Genomic DNA, 20,476 nt, shown 5'->3' on the forward strand with positions numbered 1-20,476 from the left:
GGAGAGGAGAGGAGAGGAGAGGAGAGGAGAGGAGAGGAGAGGAAGGGGAAATTGCAGACATCTGAGGAGAGGCTAGGCATTCAACAGGAAATGAAAAATGAAAACTCCAAACAAAAACAAAGGAAGTAAGCATTTTAAGACATGCAGGGAATATCCAGTGTAGTACAGCACAGTACAGTATAGTGGTAAAAATGAATTTATAATTTCCCTCAGTAAAGTATATGGACAGATGCTAATCTCAACTAAAAACTCTCCCATTCATCCTTACATGAACACCTGCTCAATAATTCACTGTCATTTTCTGTTGTTTTGTTTTTTTTAACCTCACCAAATGTCAGAAGAGAACTCAAGCTGGAAAGGGACTATAAACCTAAAAGATCCATACTTGATGACCTCTGCACTGTTTGTTATCCAGAACAGCACAAGCAAAATGGAAAATAAAGTGAGGGGGCCAAGCATGGTAATACAAAAGCCTGTAATCCCAGCTATTAAAGAGGCTGGGACGGTAGGATGGTGGTTCTGAGGCCCTCCATGATAAAGGCTTTTTCAGAGAGTGAGATTCTATCTAAAAATCCAACTAAAAACAAAAGACATAGGGTGTAGATCAAGTGGTAGTGTTTCTCTCGCAAACTGGAGACTTTAAATTCAGCCCCCAGTAGCCTTCCCCACCAAAAAAGAAATGTGGGAATAAGAAAAGGATTTTCAAGTCCAGAAGCTACATAGCTTCTTTGGGAGGAAGAAATCAGTACAAGGGGGCAGGGGTGTGGGGGGTAAGGGGTGTAGGAAGAGATTGAAGATGTAATTATGAGAAGGGATAAAGGAAAAGGTAATCTCCAAAACAGGATGCAGAACAAAGGTAATGAAGTTGGTCTGGTAGAGAAGCAGGGATGTAAGCACACTGTGAAAAATAGAAGGAATGAAAATGGAAAGGACTAGAAATCTGGCTAAGTTCAGAGGTTGGGAGAGGAAAGCTGAAGGGCACACTACACTCTACTTGGCATCAGGCATTAAAGAAAGGAAGTAAGGAGGAGGCTGAAGGCGGTGACCTCACCACCTGGGGCTCCTAGAAAGCTTAGGAAAAGCAAAGCAAAGCAAGATGAGTATCCCAGGAACACACAAATTTCATTTCAAATATGACTAGTATAATCAAAGTAATTAAGCTTTAAATTGGTTTGGAAGAGAGAAGGAAGACAGGGAGTGACTGGTACATTGTATGCAAACATAGACATGTCAAAATGACACCCACTTGAACACTAATAATGCTAATAAAAATGTGGGGGGGGGGAGGAAAACTGCATTGAGATATGCCACAGTTCCTGGGATGGCTATTATCCAAAAAAAAAAAAAAAGACAGTAATTGCTGGGAAAGACGTAAAGCAGTTGAACTCTGGCACATGGTGGGAACGTAAAATGCTGCAACCAATTTGGAACACAGCATAGAGGTTCCTCAAAAAAAATAAAAATTACCTGCTACCAGTGTCTCACGCCTATAATCCTACTTACTCAGGAGGCTAAGATCTGAGGATCATGGTTCAAATCCAGCCTGAGCAGGAAAGTCGGTGAAACTCTTAACTATAATAAACTACCCAAAAAAATCCAGAAGTAGAGCTGTAGCTCAAGGGGTAGAGCTCTACCCTTCAACAAAAGCAGCTCAGGGACAGAGACCAGGCCCTGAGTTTAAGCCCTAGGACCAACACAAAAAGAAAAAAAAAAAAATCTTGAACACAAAAGCTTTTGTGGCTCAGGTGGTAAATGTTAGCCTTGAGCACAAAGAAGCTCAGGGATAGTGCCCAGGCCCTGAGTTCAAGCCCCAGGACCAACAAAACAAATAAATTAAAATTTAAAAATGTTTTTAAAGCTTTAACATGTATTAATAAGTACTGTTTTCCTTTACCCTCACATATCGTTGCAGTCACTTCTGAAAAGTAAGGCCAAATGGTCTTCCTTCAAATGTAGTATTTCATATGAAATATGAATAGTATTTCATCATATGCATAGTCTAAAGTCTAGAAAACAAATACAAGTGAGACAGAAAATTTTATTTACTAGACAGCAAGAAGGTGGCTTTTACCTCTCGTATTTCATGGCCAGCTCCTCTGTATGATTGTAAGTCTTCCAAGATGCCTTCTGCATCTTTTAATACTACATTCACCTGATTATAAATTTCCTTCTCAGATTCTGTAGGCTGGGCATCTAAATAGCAGGAAAGCACAAGAAAATTTACAGTGACATGAATTTTTTTAATACACGCATAACACTAAGAAATTAACAACCCAAATTTCCAAAAATGAGTTACATTTTAATGCAATAGAAATACAACTCTATAAAATTATCTCACTCATCTATAAGACTGACACTACTTTACTTTCCTATAAAGTTTATTTTACTCTGAACAACAGGTTTTGATGGAACATTGTAAAAGCTTTTCAAAAAGTAGTTTTTACATGTTCCTTTTTTCTAGGGGTCATTTAAACTGCCTCAACAAATATGATCATATAGGGCAAACAAGGGAGAGTATGTGTATTTAAGACTAAGCCCATAACAGTATCATAGTATTTCTCTACTAATGAATACAAGGTCAGGATTCCTATGTAAAGGTGTTAAAATTACAAAATGCTTCAGAATTTCCAGGATGCTGAAAATGAGATACTTCAAACTATACTACAAGACTACTGCTTGAATTTTGAAATGCTAAAGTAAACCTAATTCCTAAATACCTGGTATTTATAGTGAGGGAACAAAAGAATTACAGTTACAAAAACCATCACTGGGGACACACATGGGCATTTCCACCATCAGTGGTATTAATGGTATTAATCATAGAGCATATGCTAATAGTAACTCAATCTGGGTTTCTCTCTGCTAGACTTTAGGTAACAGAGATTCTATTTTTAGTAACTTGGACATGTTACCTTTAAAGACAAATCTTAATACATTTGTCTTTCCTAAATCTTCCCAACAGAACCAAATCCAAAACTGCAGGTAAGGCATAAAGCTAAACTTAAGCTGGTGGGATTACTCCATGGTAAAATTTTTTTATCTCATGAGAGGGAAAAGAGGCAACTTAAATTTGTAAGAATAGATTAAGAGCAGTTCGGAGAAATCTTTGTTTACCAACCATATAAAGCTAGACTTTCTGAATTTTTCACCTTTCTAAGGTACACAATGATCTAATATTTACAACTTTACTTAGGAAAATTTTTCCAGGAAACTTACTCCTGGAAAATTTCTCTTAGGAAACTTATTCCACACATTAAATGAGGAGAAAAGATGCCTTAAACTGTAACTTGACTTTATACTCGGGGCAGGTTATAACTTGGTTCTACCTGTTAAATTTGACTATTAGTCCAAAGTACACAATATATTTTTTAAACAATTACAGCATTAAATTTGAAATCAACACATATAAAACAGTACAGCAACAATAAGAGAAACATTCATTCATATGCAAAGCCAAATATTTAAAATTGTGTTCATATATCTATCTGTTCCCTTATTTTCCAAATTTCTTTTCAGAAGTTACTTTCTTTGAATAAAAATACTCTGATAAGATAATTGCACAAGAGAAGTCAATTGGTAAACTAAAGCTATGTCCAAAGCTACAAAAGCTTACTGCAAATACCAGTGTTGCAGCTAAGTGACTACATGTTTTCAAACTCAGGGACTGTCATTTTAATAACATGTTTTCACATTCTGCCAGACTACATTTTCCAAAATAATAGACACACACTTGAATGAAGCAATCGCAAAACTTTATACTTACACCAGATGCGGCAGAGAAAAATACTTTCTACATGCAAAAATGACAGTTTTATACTTTTTCATATGGAATTGTGGAACTATAGACATAACATCAATAGTGGAAACATATTATAGTTTGAATTTATGAAGTGGAAATTCATGACAAAGGACAATATTTTAGCCATTATATATCAAAGGCATTTGTGTAAATAAAATATGTATTTTTGGTGTGGTGACTAGTTATTAACATAAAAATGTGACATTGAGACTTACATACAAACAAAACATTATCAACTAGAATTAAATAGACCTTGTAAGTAGTTCATGACTGGTAAAGGTTTAATAAACACTAAGAAATTTATAAAATTTCCCAAGGGTGGGAAAAATACCCAGCACCACACTGATTAAGCCTTTTTAAGACTGTCACAGGAAAGTCACATTTATAATTTTGAAAGCTGCTGAAGACTGCTGTAGAAATGAAGACAAACAAATAGCAGACAAGTAAGCACTACTGTACTGAAAGCAAGTCATGCAAAAGGCTGAGATGCCAGGGAAGGAAAAAGATTTTCCCCCAAAAAAATGGCATTACATAATGCAACCAAGACTTGTCACTTTGATTTTTCATTGCAAAGAATGGCTTCACTACCTCAAGAAACTTAAGCCTATTAACAAAAGGATATTCAACTGATTGCAAAATAATGTATCTACTATTGAGAGTAGACATAGATTTCTTATCAAACTTAAGTTTTAATAGCTTTTAAGGAGAAATTAGGCATGTTTTAATTGTTCTTACCAGTAAAATATTTTAATAAATACATACCAATTTCTTATAGGGACACAATCATTAAAATTAACCTAAAATTGAGGTTATGTGATCAAAAAAGAATAAAAATTAGCTATGAAAAGAAAAATTTGAAAAAAATTTAAGCCAACATAAAAATTATCATTGTGAGACAGGCACTGATGGTTCACGCTGTAATTTCAGCTATTCAGAATGCTATGATTGGAGGACCGCGACTTGAATCCAGTCCAAGCAGGAAAGAAATGTCTGGGATACTTTTATCTCCAATTAACCACCAAAAAGCCAAAAGTAGAGCTGTGAACTCAAGTGGTAGAGTGCCAGCTTTGAGCAAAACTCAGGGCAGCACTACCCCTCCCCCCCAAACAATTGTAATTGTGTAAGAGAAGTTTCCTGCTTTAATCCTGTATTCATTCTCTCCATAACTAATTACAATCTATCTCCATAAGTTTCATTAAGGCAGGGACCAAAATGAGTATTATATACTACTGGTATAGTATCCAAACTACATATGAGTAGTGGATTTTCTATAACATTATTTAATGAATGAGAAGGTATAGACATAAGTAAAGGAGGGCCCAAAGCATTTTAATCCCTGATCAATTTGGTACACAGTTTTTTTTTTTTTTTTTTTTTTATTTTTTTTTTTTTTTGCCAGTCGTGGGGCCCGAACTCTGGGCCTGAGCACTGTCCCTCAGCTCTTCAGCTCAAGGCTAGTGCTCTACCACTTGAGCCACAGCGCCACTTCCAGCTTTTTTCTGCTTATGTGGTGCTGAGGAATCGAACCCAGGGCCTCATGCATGCAAGGCAAGCACTCTACCACTGAGCCACCTTCCCAGCCCCTGGTACACAGTTTTACATAAGGAAAATTACCTATGCTACCAGAATGAAGATATTTCAAGTATAGGACAAACGCAATTGAAAATATGAAAGAGATAAAATAGAAAAACTAAAGTTAGACTAAAGAGTGTGTGTCAATATTTTTAAATAATTGGGAGGGAGACGGGTAACACAAAAAGATGTTAAATAGGAGCAATGTATGACTAAATGGAAAAGGCAAAGCTGACAAAGAATCAGAGAGGAGACTCTATGCTCATTTATAAAGGCTATTTCTCTATTCACTCTTCTATTCTGATCTACCTGGGTATAAGTAGAGCATATTTAACTATAAATACCGAACTTGTATCACTCTGGTAAGGTTTGGAATGGGCACAAATCAAAGTCTCTCTTGTCCCATGAGCTAGAATTAGTGAGCCTCTGGATAAAAGTACATTGCTCATTAGAATAAGTTACAAACTAACAATGTTTTCATATAGTAGAAAATTTCAAGAATTAGAAGAGGTTTTTCAGGCCTCATTTAGTGTTTTTTTTTTCTTAATGTGCCATTAGATTCATAGCTACTATGTCTGATAGGACAATTTTGGGCTTATAACAACCATTATTTCATAAAATACAAATAAAATCTTATCACATAGGTAGAATTTAAGAAAAAATCCCTCTGAAAAAAACCATTTCACTGAGCATAGAATGACATTGCAAAATCTAAGATCTTTGTTCAAGTTCCTGTTTCCAGTGTCTCTCATCAAATTAGTCTGAAATATCTGAATTCATCCTCCAAAAAACTAGTGAAATATCACATCAGAAAAGCCTCTGTGCTGTTCACTCTACTCACAGCTAATCCCTTCTACTCCAACCTCTGAATGTAAACAATGTAAATAAAACTGAGCTTGTATGTCTATCTGTCCTGCTAGACTGAAAGTGTCCTCAAGGCAGATGTTAGCCAGTTACCTTTACATCCCCAGTACCGACTGGCTGGCATACAGTAGCTAAGCTATATTCACTGAACTTAGTGATTGGAAGGATGGAAAAAGCAGGAGAGTTAGGGAAGAAGGGACTTAATTTAAAAGTTCATTACACTCTAACTAGAATTTTGTTTCATGGAATCCATGAAATCATGTTTCAAGTGCAAACAAATACTAAATTTGTATACAATCTGATACAAGAATACAGCTATACAGACATATAAACCTATATTCCTCATTTGTGGAGATGGTATACTCAGCTAAATTTAGCCACTTAGAATGATGAAAATAGTGTAACTAATTTATTAACTACCTCATGTAGTTTTTAATAATGTGATTTTATTTATTTTTTTTGTCGGTCATGGGGCTTGAACTCTGGGCCTGGGCGCTGTCCCTCAGCTCTTCAGCTCAAGGCGAGCACTCTACCACTTGAGCTACAGCGCCACTTCCGGTTTTCTGGTGGTTTATTGGAGATACGAGTCTCACGGTCTTTCCTGCCCGGGCTGGCTTTGAACCCCGATCCTCAGATCTCAGCCTCCTGAGTAGCTAGGATTACAGGCGTGAGCCACCGGCGCCCGGCTTGTGATTTTATTTAAATTAACAAATAGATCTGGAAAGTTTGAATCTGGTATGAAATAATCTGAACTGACCCATCTAATTGGCCACAATCACTATGACAACGTTCTCATGCACCGACTATTTTAAGATACTCAAACTGATAAGTGATTAAAACAAACACACAAAAAAGCGTCCAGCAATGTTAGAATCTAAGTATGAAGTAATGAGTCAACTCTTGTCTGGCATATATGTGTATATATATATGTGTGTGTGTGTGTAACACACACACATGTGTGTGTATGTATGTATGTATGTATGTACATTTTCACTAAATTTCACTTGTAGAGTATCGGTGCCAACTGAAACTTTTGCACTGGCTGACAGAGGCAACAAGTACTTAAACATTTGTCTGCCTTTCAGAAGTTAACATTTTATGCCTAATTCTACATTATTAGTTATTAATGTTGTAATTTTGACCTTTTTCTGCCACTAAATTAACTACTTAAATTTCAAGAACAATGGTGTAACCACCAAAAGACTGGAAAGTCAAGATCTTAAAAATCTTTCAAGTTTTTATATTTAAATTCATGCTTCCCACTTGACCACAACCTAATGCTAGTTTTATAAAAAGATCAAGTGCCAAGTCTTGAACAAGATCTTGACTGTATCAAAGCCAAGATTCTGCAAATGTAAAGGAATCTGGGACAAAGAAGAAAAAGAAGAAAGAACAGCAGAAAAATATACAAGACCAAGATTGAAACAGATGCAAATAAGCTAAAGTACAGCTTTAATGTAAGTTGCCTCATCTGAAAGAATAATCTTCAAGTCAGCAATTTGCTCAACATCCCCAAGCTGATTAAAATTCATGCTAAACATGCACTTAAAAGAGCAGTGGTAAATTGTTGAGAAGGGTCAAGAAAACTAATAATCATTTAATAACATTTTTCTCAATTTAATATGGCTTGATACTAGCATCACTACTCCTTACTTGCCTGCACACAACCCCCAGATAATAAGCAATCATTTAGTCATGTAATACAAGAAGATAAACAGCAGCAATCATAAAATATTCTGTAAAATGGATCATGCCATAAACTGACAGTTTTATATAAAATGCCCTGGCTTAAAGTAAAAACATTAAGTAAATGATTCATAGAATAAATTGTTCTTTTAAATCACAAAAATTGAATTAAAGGTGGTGGAAAAGATAACACCTCTTGGCATTTAAGGGTTTTGCTTTTAAGATTAGAAAAAGACAAACTTTAAGCTTTTAAAAGTCTGTTGAAATGTTTTAACCAAAGAATGTGAGGGAGCACACAATTTAAAACCTAAAAGCTATCTCTCTTCACCCTTTCCTAACAATTTTCTAAAATCAGTTAAAATAGCAACATTCACTTAAAACACCAATATCTTTTTTTTTCCAATTTGACAACCAGACAAGCTAAAGCAATAACCAACAGCCAAAAAAAAGCAAAAGCTTTGCAGCATGCAGAGATCAATGACACTTACCTGCCACTCTTAGACCATACTACAATAGGTCATGCAACACAAACAAACAGAAGGCAAATTACTTAAAGGTCTGTGAACCTGTTGTTTTGCTTTTTATCATAAAAAGTAAATCCTTAAGTAATTTTTAACTTTCAAATTATCTGATGGTTTAATAATTTAGGTTCACACTTACCTTTTAATATTATGCCCAAATTACTGAGCTCTGAATGGCCTTCATAAAGAGAATTTTACTTAAAGTATTTTAATATATACAAAGTAACTGAAGCCTAATCAATTTTTGCAACTGCAAAGACTTTTCCCAAACAATGCTTTTATTAATGAATCTTGAGGTAGTATTTATCTTTTTCATTAAGGTTCTTTTCATGAAAATGTTTTCATTAGAGCAGGTCTCAAATCATAAAATCTCCAATTTTAAGAGATATAAAATCTCATACAAAAATCAGTCATTTTATCATAATTAAATCTATAGAATAGGATTTCCAGTTCTAGAAGGCACCAGAATTCTATTAAGACAATTCATAGCTCAGTCATGCAAAGCGATTAAAGATGAAGTGGAAACATTCATTTAGTGCAAGACAAACGCAGTCTACCGCAGGCAAAGAGAAATAGATATAAAATCATCTTCTCACTTTCAAAATCAAGGAAAAAATTTGGCCCCTGTTCAAGGTCTGTGCATGTCAAAACTTTAAGAAGATTCCCCATGTTAAGGTACCTGTCAAGACAAGAATGAGAAAAGAGAAAATATCCCTTTATAAAAAAGAACATCTGAAATTTACTTAAAAAAAAAAAAAAGTAACGGAAAACGTTCATTAGGCCATGAATTCATCCTTCAGGTTACCCAGACTGTGCTCTGGAGGCAGCATACAGTGTTCTCAAGATGTTGATATGTAGGACCTAGAGGTGAAATATGGTTTTTCCTGTACACAATGGCACAACTGTTGCTCTAATTCCTCTCAAAATTCTCCAAAGACAAGTTTCATTAATGGCCTTATAATGAAAAATTCTTTAAGTATTCCAATAGTGCTAGGATTCTGAAAAAGAAATTTCTGATCAAGAATTACATCTGATTTTGGTAACGTAGCAGTAAACAATATGTCGAAGTCAAATATTAAGAGGTTTGGCCAAAGCTCACCTTTGCATCTCATCTTAAATCAGCAGAATTATAAATAAAGCCTACTTCCTGAATGCTTTTAAATACAGCATGTGTTTCTAATCAAAATTGATTATTAGTAATATTTGTGAAAGTTAATGTATTGATTTGGATATGCAGCACAATTTTTATTTTTTAAAGATTACAAACTGGCATAGTCACTAAAGCATACTACTAAGAATATTCATCATAAGGCTACTTGCTTCATGGACTAATGAAAAGACATCACTGGCTACAGACTCAACATGATTTTAGCAAATGAGAAACTGAAGAATTATACATATGATGGTGATGTTTGCCTATGATTAAGGAAAAAATCATGCAAAATTTGATCCCCATGTTTAATTAACAAATTCTCTGACTGGCCTTCACTGTGGTGTGAATATAATTAATCTTTCACCTTTACCATAAGCACCAGCTGTGAAGGGCTAAAGAGACTTACTTTCAAAGTCCAAGAAAAAATGTGCTGCATTGTGGTCTATGTCCCTGGTTAGCACCTTAATGAGATTACCCATGCCAGCAAACCTAAAAATAAAAATGGCAACATCATTTAGTTCCAGTAAAAAATGTTAAGCAGAGGCCTGGGATTCGGCAAAGGCTGGCTTGCTCATAATTACCAACAGGTGCAGGTTTATATGCTCCTAGCAGTGAAAATTTGGAACAACAAAAGTGCATTTGGCTGACTTTATAGCTCCTGTCTTGCCCCATATATCAAAAAAGTTACATTAATCAAACTGAGAAAAAAGGATTAATTTTTACATACAATTTGCAAAATTTACATTCTAGTATCTATGTTAATGTTGCTCCTTTAAAACCTGTGACAACCTCAAGTAACATCAGTACTCAATCTTTCAATAAGTAAATATTGAGACCTTCAGTTTAAAATAGGGGTATTTTCCTTCTTGCTAAAAACAAATCCTATCGGTAATATAAAGAAAATAGTTTCCAAACTACATTTTAACCATTAGACTGAAGAAAGTTTACAATTAATGACCCATTTAAAAATTATCATACAAACACCAATATTTCTTATATCTTTCATCTTTTAAATTGATCAAACTTTGCTTACCTCTTAGATTGAATATGCAACTATATATAGTATATAACTTAAAAGTTAGCACAAATAACACAATTATAAAATTTAAAAGTTTGCAGAAGAAAAAAGTAACATAAGGCACTTTTGGCATAACTCTTGCCTGAGAATATGCCATTGCGCATTGAAGATAATAGGAACAGTATCAGGAACACTCAGGAAACCAGGCTCAAAGTTGGAAGTTGAAGACTACAGGAAAGGCGGGCCACGTAACAGAGATAGATGTTCATTCCCTCCCGCCCTACCTCCAATTGCAGTACAGTTCCCTCCCAAAAACTGAACTGCAGACATATGTAAATAAAACAAAAACTTAAAAGCAACAATATGCTTATTAACGAAAGAAGGGGCTTTCTACCTCCATTTGAGGTTTGAGCAGCACTATCATCTGTGGTTACCAGGGCTGCCTATCCACTCCTCCTCCACTACTTCCTAACATTGGTTAATGTTCTTGTCAGTTTCCCGGAGGAAACAAATATGCAGGTATAACAGTAACTTGTTAGAAGTCAAAGTCTGAGAGACAAAACAAATTTCTCAGAATTTGTTTGATAAATGTGAATGATAAATACTAAGGGATCTTTCTTTTCAAATATGCATTCAAGATCTATCTTCTTATTTAATACTTTCATTGCATATTCCATGTTCTAACTGTATAATGTTTTACCTAAGTGGATTAGCTAACTAGATTAGCTGAAAGAAATATTTAAATTTTCATTATATATATATAAATAATATATAAAGTTTTATGCAAAGTTTTCACACGTAAGAAAAGATAAGCCTTTTCTCCTCTATCATATCCAAATTACCTTGAACTCATTACTAAATTTTTATTCAATACATTTTTGAAATTTTGAAAATTCAGCATTCCACTGTTTTTATTTGTAAAAGCTTTCAAAGATATGTGTAATATTTTTTTCTAAATACAAATTTCCTAACAAAAACTGAAATCAGATATATATATATATCAAAACTGTAGCTAAGCTGGGTGCTATAGATCACACTTGTAATCCTAGCTACTCAGAAGCCTGAGATGTGAAGATCACAGTTCACAGACAGCCCAAGGAAAGCCCATGAGACTCTTATCTCCAATGAACTACCAAAAAGCTGAAGTGGAGGCTTTGGCCTAAGTGGCAGAGTACTAGCTTTGGACACAAAAGCTCAAGGATAGCATCCAGGCCCCGAGTTCAAGTCCCTGGACTGGCACAAATAAAAAAACTATGGCTAGATGAACAACCATATCTGCAAAAGCACTGTTTGTTTTTGACAGGAAGAAAGTAGTACATTATTCAGTGTTGAGTTTAATCTATGTTATCAAATCAGATTCCAACTGTAGCTTACGAGCTGTTTTATTTCAAAAAATGGTAGGCAGCTTCTTTGGGTTTCATTTTCAGACTGGTACAACAGAGATGATTACCTATCATCAATAGGTTACTGGGAGGGTTTGACAGATTAAGCATTGACCCTAAGTGTCAAACACACAGAAAGCTTTAACAAATAAATGGTAGCTGTTTTCATATTGCAAACCAAAGATCATAAAGTCACTTCTAATTCTGAACAATAGCTCTACTCCTTTAATGCAAAACAGGCTTCAATTAATCTCAAAATTCCAAATCATATCATTTGTGTCAAAAATACTCATGAAGCCGGGCGCTGGTGGCTCACGCCTGTAATCCTAGCTACTCAGGAGGCTGAGATCTGAGGATCGGGGTTCAAAGCCAGCCCCGGCAGGAGAGACCGTGAGACTCCTATCTCCAATAAACCACCACAAAACCGGAAGTGGCGCTGTAGCTCAAGTGGTAGAGTGCTCGCCTTGAGCTGAAGAGCTGAGGGACAGTGCCCAGGCCCAGAGGTTCAAGCCCCACGGCAGACCAAAATAAATAAATGAAGTGTTTTTTAAAAAAATACTCATGAAAACTGGTGACTCATACCTATAATCCTAACTACTCAGGAGGCTGAGATTCTAGAATTGTGGTTCAAAGACAGCTGGGGCAAGCAAGTTTGTGAGAATCTTATCTCTCCAATTAAACTACCCAAAAAGCCCCAGGTAGAGCACTGGAAAAGCTCAAGGACAGTGCTCTCCCCTCCTCTCCCCCCTGTTCCTCCCCCCCAATTCAAGCCCCACCCAGGACTGGCACCAAAAAACAAAATTGCTGACATGCTGTCCTAAAATGAGTCCTCAGAACAGAAGACTATCAACAGGTATCAGAGGCAGAAAGGAGTGATTATGGAGTTCTTTATTATACATACCACCCACCCCTCAGAGAAAATGACCAGTTCCTACTCTAGTCTTTGATAATTTAGTTTCTTTTTGTTTTATCTCATATACCAACATTTAGATTGACAATGACTGTTTGTCTGGCATAGTGTTTGTCAGCCCTGGCACTATTTATGTTTTGGTCTGGATAATTCCTCTATTGTGGAGGTCAGCCTCACCCTGTAGAATACTTAGCAGCCTGCTGGGACTCTACCCACTAGATACAATCAAAAATGTCTTTGTTAGCCTGATAGAGTTAGTGGCTTGAGCCTGTTATCCTAGCCAGTTTGGAAGCAGAAATAGGGGAATGTGGTTCCAGGCATGTGTCTCCATCTCACTCAATGGCTGCATGCAGTGGTATTTGTCTATCATCCTCAGGAATATGGGGAAGCACAAGAAACAGCATACCCTTGAAAGTTATTTATTTTCTACCTTACCACCTACCTTCCCCTTCTGACATACTTACTACAATCTGAATACTGTTTAGTGTCACTTTTCCTACTACCATCACAGCTACAATTATCATGTGCATCCTACCATGTGCTCACTACCATCACACAGCTACTACAACGTGCCCTGTATCCTCACACTGCTATATGGCTACTACATACCTGCTATCTACTAGGTGCCTACTCCCACCACACAGCGACTACGTGCCTACTACCTCCCACCTCCCACTATCACACAGATACCTCCTAATACCATGCACCTACTCCCACCGCATGCATACCGCCACACAGCTACCATTTCCCTGTGCCTACCTCCACAGCTACCACTACCACGCAATTACTCCCATGTGCCTCCTACTTGCGCCTACCACCATCACACTGTTATCACCACACACCTACTATCTACTACCCTCACATGGCTACCACCACGTGGTTACAGCATACTACTACCATCACACGCACACAGTTACTTCATACCTGTACCTATCACACAGCTACGACCACCACTGTGCTTACTATCATCACGTGGTTACCACCACACACCTTCTAGCGTCACAGTTATTGCCACCACACGGCTACTCCCACCAGCACACTGCCACCACCTCATGACTTCTATGCACCTACTACCACACACCTACTCTCATGTGCCTACAAGCTTGTGCCTACTTCCATGCACCTACACCCACAGAGCTATCACCCTGTACCTACTACCACTTCACTGTTTTTCCTGTCCCTACAATAGTAAGACTGGCAAATGACTGTCATTACTGCTTTCTACATTTTCAATTCCAATTCTCCTAACTCATTTCTGTCTGTCTTTTATGCATACCACAACTACGCAGGTATCTCTGTAAGGTCACTGAAACTTGCATCTACCTCAATTCAAAGGGCAGTTTTCAGAAAATCAATAGCTTTGCACTCAATTCATAGTCCTTCCCAAGATACCTTCTTTGACATTCTCCAAAAATGTCCTCAGTTTCAAATCTACTTCCCAGTTTTTCTTTTCTAGTCTCCTCCTCTTTGAACTGTATACATTTATTCCTCCTATGCCAGCACCTTCCCTAATCCATTACTTTTCTTTGCAAGCAAAATTCCTTTAAAAAGGTCACTGGTGTATCTTAATGGTTTCCCTTATTTGCAATCTCTAGTATATGTCTGAGTCAAGCAGAAAAGGTCAGATAAGGTGATGTTAGGGAAATGAACCCTAAGGTATGTATTCAAATGTTTTTTTTTCTTTCATGCAATTGTTTCTAACACATTTATAAGATTATTTCTTTGTTGCTTTGTATGTCCTTCCCTCACGAAATAACCCCTGCTTTCACTGTATTTGATGTCGGTATAATTTGTGGAGGGGAAGGGGAAAAACAAATTGTCTAAATAGGGATACGGGTGGACCCACTGCAACAATGAGATGTACAAGTCGTTATGTCGAAAACGAACTTTTCAACTTTGGTGGGGGTGGGGAGAATTGGGGGGGGGGGGGGGGGGAGGATGGGAAGGGATGGGAAGGGGAAACAAAGGAGGAGGCTACAATGCTTGATAAGAAATGTACTCATTATCTTGCCCATGTAATTGTAACCCCTCTGTACAGTATTTTCACAATAAAAAAATAAATAAAAACTTAAAAAGGTCACTGGTGTTCATTGGCTTTTCTTCTTCTCCTTCACTATCTCTTGGCTTTTGCCCCAACCCCACATTACTGAAATCACTGGGCAAGTACCCGGCATGCTCTTAGCAACATTCCAATGATCAGTTCCTACATCTTCATCTCACCACCTGTCAAAATCATCAGCCTAATAGCCACTGCCTCCTTAACACAGTTTTGTCATTATGTCTAAGGAAGCTGTGGCTTCTCTGTTCCACCACCCTGGTCTGTGACGCTATTGCTTCTTGCCAGGATTACCTCACCTCCTACCCTATACAGATTCTTACATAAAAACAAAGTAATCTTGTAAAAATATAAATGGTACCACATTTTTGACCAGTTCAAAACTATGCAATGGTTGTTAGACACAGAATAAAATCCAAATTTTTACCAATTCCTATAAAACCCTACATTACTCAGTGACTTAGTCTGTCCTCATCTCCTGTCACTGTGCAGTATTCATGTCTGTCTAACCACAATGACCTGCTTGTAACTTCTTCTAGACCATGGCCAAGGTTCCCTTTCTCTTTGGACCCTTTGTATCTGCTTTTCTGCACACTTCAATGGAATTCTTTCCACAGACCTTCCAATGAGAAGCACTTCACCGAGTACCTGTTGGCACCTGCTCAACCAGCCAGATCAACGGCGTTTCTAAATGCATTAACAGAACTAGATGCTTAGAACATTTTTCTGAACAATTTATGCAGAGAAAACTAATTAAACTAGAAAGACAGGTCAAAATTAATTATGTTTTGCTACACTGAAGGTATTTTAAAGACTAGGATAACAGGCCACAAACAGTACATATAGTAAGCTATGAAATCAAAACATGGAAGTAAACCACAACAACTGTATTACATTGCTATGACATCTGAGTTTGATTTAAAGATTACTGGTACTCTCCAAGACCTCCAGTCATTAAAGGTCAGGCCACCAATGCAAATTATGGTAGGAGCTGTACACTGGGTGTACAATGAAGGGTGTAGGAAGGGCTGGTGAAAGTCCATCAGTGAATAACATGGGAGTATTCAGAATGGTACAAAATGGGAATGCTTAAGGAATAATAAGGGAAACTACATGCATATATTCAGTATAGATACAACTACTACCCTGAATACTTTCATCAATCCTAGTTGAATATGCAGAAGTGGAACATGTGGACAGACTGCTGACTGAATTTTTTTCACATGGCCTCTCTTCTTCTGTTTGGTTAACCTCTCAAAATCCCCCAACCAATTTCTCTTCCTGTCACCTCTCCTAAAATAACCAGTACCTGAAAAGCATGTTTCCTTTCCAACAATTAATTTGTTTTTTACTGTAAAGATATGTATTCTTGCCAGGTGCCAGTGGCTCATGCCTATAATCCTAGCTTCTCAAGAGGCTGAGATCTGAGAATCATGGTTCAAAGCCAGCCCAGGCAAGAACATCCATGAGACTCTTATCTGAGCTGAAGAGCCCCAGACTCAGAGTTCAAGCCCCACACCGACCAAAATAAATAAATAGATAAATAAATAAGATATGCATTCTTTTGAGTTTCTTTCTAGTTGATATTTTTACTTGCATTGTCAATAAAAATGAATGCATTTTTGCATTTTTCTGTTAAGTGTATATTAATTTCGTTTGTCTCCAGTGCTAATTGTTATTCTATTCTCTTTCAACCCCATATCTGCCTTTTCAGAGAAGGGGGGCTATACTGCTAATGCTCTGTATTGCTGGGATTGATAAGCTGTAAGTGATACTTCCCAGACATCCTTGCCAGCTGAGTGCTGTTAGGTTGTGTTATAGGAGGGACTGGCAGGTAGAGAAAGCCAGTTGGGAGATGTTAGAAGTTACTCAAGTAGTACGAATAGGATAATGCCAGTATCCAATGCCCTGATTAAAGGCAGGTAGAGCCTATGGGTTCCAGCATGGTAATAGTGAGAGTTCATCTCTCTCATTATTGTTTTCAATATTTTCTATCTCTTCTTCACTTTACTCTTCCAGCCTACTATCTTTGTAATCAATCCTCTTTATAAAATTCTGTTTAAAATTCCTGAGTGGTACATTTTCCGAACTTGACTTTTAGAAATGACATACTACCATTCATCTTCCCAAGAGTTTAAGAAATTCTGAACAGAAATTCTGGACTAGCAATTCTGATGCTTATATACAAGGGAAATACTTCCTTCTCTTGGTCTCTAACATATCTAACATTCTCTTGATGGTACCATTTGTGGTAATAGTACAATTCTCATCTTTGTGGCTGTGCTATAAATGAAGTAATAATTTTTCATAATTGTCTTAGCTATTCTTGGCCTTTTATTCTTCATGTAATTGTGAAATTACAACAAAAATTATTTAAAACATTTTGATTTTACATAAAATGGATCTACTATTCTGAAGCAAACTGCTATCATTATAATAACTGTCATTTTGCCACTTACTCTATACTATATGGGAAGCAACCACGAACTTATTTTCTAAGGTTAAACCATCCTTTCATTTTGAGGATCATCTAGTTAGTCATTTTAGTTAAATTATTATTTACTTTTTATTGTTATTATAAAGGTGATTACAGGGATTGCCATTATATAAGGCAGTAATGAGAATGTTTCCTTTTGTGTAGTGTCTTCCCTTCCCTTACTCTTCCAGTCCCTCCCTCACGTCTTTACACACGAGTTACACACATAGTTCACTTTTATCAGTATCCAGTGAGCTGCACTGCTGTACTTTTTACCCTTTTTCCCCTCGTTTCATTTATTTATGTATGCACACATATACACTCATTCCTAAATTTGGTTTACCTAGCTGTTTCCTTCTTTTTTTGTCTATTCACTTTTAGAACATGGGTCTTGCTATGTCACCCAGGTAAGCCTCAAACTTGTAACCCTCTTGCTTGAGCCTCTGGAAGACCAAGATTACAAGCATGCACACCAGGCCCAGTCCTATGTTTGGCTTTCTAATATTCCACTTTCGATTATACTGTAACAATGGTCTATATCTTTTCTCTCTGTACTGGAATAGTTTTGCTTTCAAATCTACTTTTTACATAAGTTCCTTCTATTCCTTGGTACTGTTTACTAATAATAGAACATGTTAGTTTTTCAATGAGTTTCATAGGAAAGTTGATCCAAACACTGAAAAAGTCTAAATCATCTTCATATTTGGAACTCAAGTCTCTAGCATTCTGTCACACAACCAGTTTCAATGTACTTTTTCTTGCATGTTTAACTTTTCTTATTTATTTGATACACTTTTAATTTTTTTGTCAAAGTGATGTACAGAGGGGTTACAGTTACATGCATAAGGTAGTGAGTACATTTCTTGTTGAACTTGTTACCCCCCTTCCCTCATTTTTTTCCCACTTCCCCTCCCCCCTCAATATAATGTTGTTTTGTTTTGCCAGTCCTGAGTTCTGGGCACTGTCCCTGAGCTTCTTTTTTGCTCAAGGCTAGCACTCACTCTACCAATTGAGCCACAATGCCACTTCCCGCTTTTTCTGTTTATGTGGTAATGAGGAATTGAACCCAGGGCTTTATGCATACTAGGCAAGCACTCTACCACTAAGCCACATTCCCAGCCCTTTTTTTTTTTTTTAAACCATGGTAATTAATGAATGAGCAATTCAAGTACAAAAGCTTAGTCATCAAAAGAGAATACTTAATACAATGGCATTCATAAAAGAAGTTATCTCTAGGTCAAATGAAATGGAATGTGTTAGTTACCTATAAAGGTATTCTTCAAATATAAACTCCCCAATGGTTAAGAAAAATCAAGAACAAGATTAGCAAGCAAATGTTTGTTGCTAAGATATTAAAGCAATATTTAGACAGCAATATTTCCCTCACTATCTTCCCTTAACTATCTTTGAATTTATTTTCAATAGTTGTTCTTAAGCATTATGGCAATAATAGCCAGAATAGATCCCTAAGACCAATAGTCATCCTCATAAAAAAGCAAGTCACTGAGGGTTACAGAAGCACTCCTACCTGCTACAAACAAATATTCTATAACACGGCGTTCCCCGCCTTCTTAGGACAAACGGAGGGAATTCAAGAAGAAATCTGCCAGAATCTGCCAGACAGGAGTAAAGCTCCATCCCTTACTGAAATGCATAAATCCTTCTCTCATAATCTGAGCTGGAAGGTTAAAGTTTTCTGAAGTGAAGTACCCTTAATTTTCTGTATGAACCAAGGGCTCTTATTTTAATGTCCACCTGAGACGATGTCAGGTAGAATAGCTTAATGTCATCACTAGTAAATAATAGAATCTTTAATCAAGAATGGACCATCTACACCAAAGGAAGACTCAAGTACAACCATTTTAGTTTAGTGTCAATTTATTCTAAAATATTTACACCAAGCAAGCATCTAGACACTGATTAAATACTTCAATTAACTTTTGGGGAAAAATAATTACAAACTTTAACTAATGGCTGATGAACAATGATTATCAAATAATCCTGTCCTTAAGAAGGACAAAATACTGTTAAATATGGTGGCTCATGTCTGTAATCCCAACCATTCAAGAGATAAAAATCAGGAGGAGGGCTGAGAATGTGGCTTAGAGGTAGAGTGTTTGCCTAGTATGCATGAAGCCCTGGGTTTGATTCCTCAGTACCACATAAACAGAAAAAAGCGAGAAGTGATGCTGTGCCTCAAGTGGTAGAGCCCTAACCTTGAACACAGTGAGTCTAATACCCTCCAATGGCCCCTTTCAAATCAGTATTAGTGCTATTTATTCTATCAACCAAACTTCACTAGAGAACCTGCCATTCCCTAATCCCCAGTCTGCCACCAGGAGCTTGACAGGCTCAGCAGTATCAGTGTTCCAGGCCCTCCCTGTGTAGGCTGGCAATAGTAACCTTGCACGTGATTCTGACTATTGAAGGCACTGCAAAGTATTGGTGGGCTACCTGAAACGTGTTAGCATTTTTGCGTTTCTAGATCGTAAACATCAGTGTATGTAATATCTACATTCCTTCAACAGCACTTATGACAATTCTCTCTTTAAAAACTCTGCCTCTGGAAGTAGAGCTGTGGCTCAAGTGGTAGAGCGCTAGCCTTGAACTGAAGAGCTGAGGGACAGCACTGACAAAAACAAAAAACAATACAAAAAACTCTCAAATATATAGATAGCTAAATACATACATACATTCACATTTACATATTGACTTCGTGTTCCTTCAAGCCAACATGTAAGCTCTATTATAGGCAGGGAACTCCAGAGTTTAACATCTACTTTCCATTCTCTTTTGCAGTAAACAATGTTGTTTTTTCCTGCTATTATCGGCAACAAAAGATTGTTCAAAGCTATTTCACAAACTTCTTACTTTAAAAATGAGGATCATTAGGATATGTTTAGAGAAAGGATATACATATAGCTTCACTTTTTTTTTTCTTCTGAGACCAGTTCTCAGTGTAACCCAGACTGGCCATGAACTCCTTCCTCCTGCCTCAAACTCCTAGGTGCTGGGGATTAGAGGCATGCACAACCACAA

The 20,476-nt window shown here is 36.8% G+C and overlaps 1 protein-coding gene across 4 annotated transcripts in view; it reads right to left on the minus strand.

The window, feature by feature from the left end:
- Window positions 1–20,476, minus strand: part of Fam49b (family with sequence similarity 49, member B) — a 92,786-nt gene that overhangs the window by 15,281 nt on the left and 57,029 nt on the right. Inside the window, exons 4-6 of one of the 4 annotated variants that reach the window (XM_013025182.1) lie at window positions 10,002–10,084; window positions 9,039–9,121; window positions 2,072–2,193 (exon numbers count right to left, since the gene is read on the minus strand). In XM_013025182.1, coding sequence (XP_012880636.1) covers window positions 2,072–2,193; window positions 9,039–9,111 — 195 coding nt within the window. In that variant the 5' untranslated portion in view covers window positions 9,112–9,121; window positions 10,002–10,084. The remainder of the gene's footprint in view (window positions 1–2,071; window positions 2,194–9,038; window positions 9,122–10,001; window positions 10,085–20,476) is intronic. The other 3 variants (XM_013025181.1, XM_013025184.1, XM_013025183.1) reach the window with 3 other exon arrangements.

Source organism: Dipodomys ordii, unplaced genomic scaffold (genome assembly GCF_000151885.1).
Source record: "Dipodomys ordii isolate 6190 unplaced genomic scaffold, Dord_2.0 Scaffold82, whole genome shotgun sequence".
Taxonomy (NCBI): domain Eukaryota; kingdom Metazoa; phylum Chordata; class Mammalia; order Rodentia; family Heteromyidae; genus Dipodomys; species Dipodomys ordii.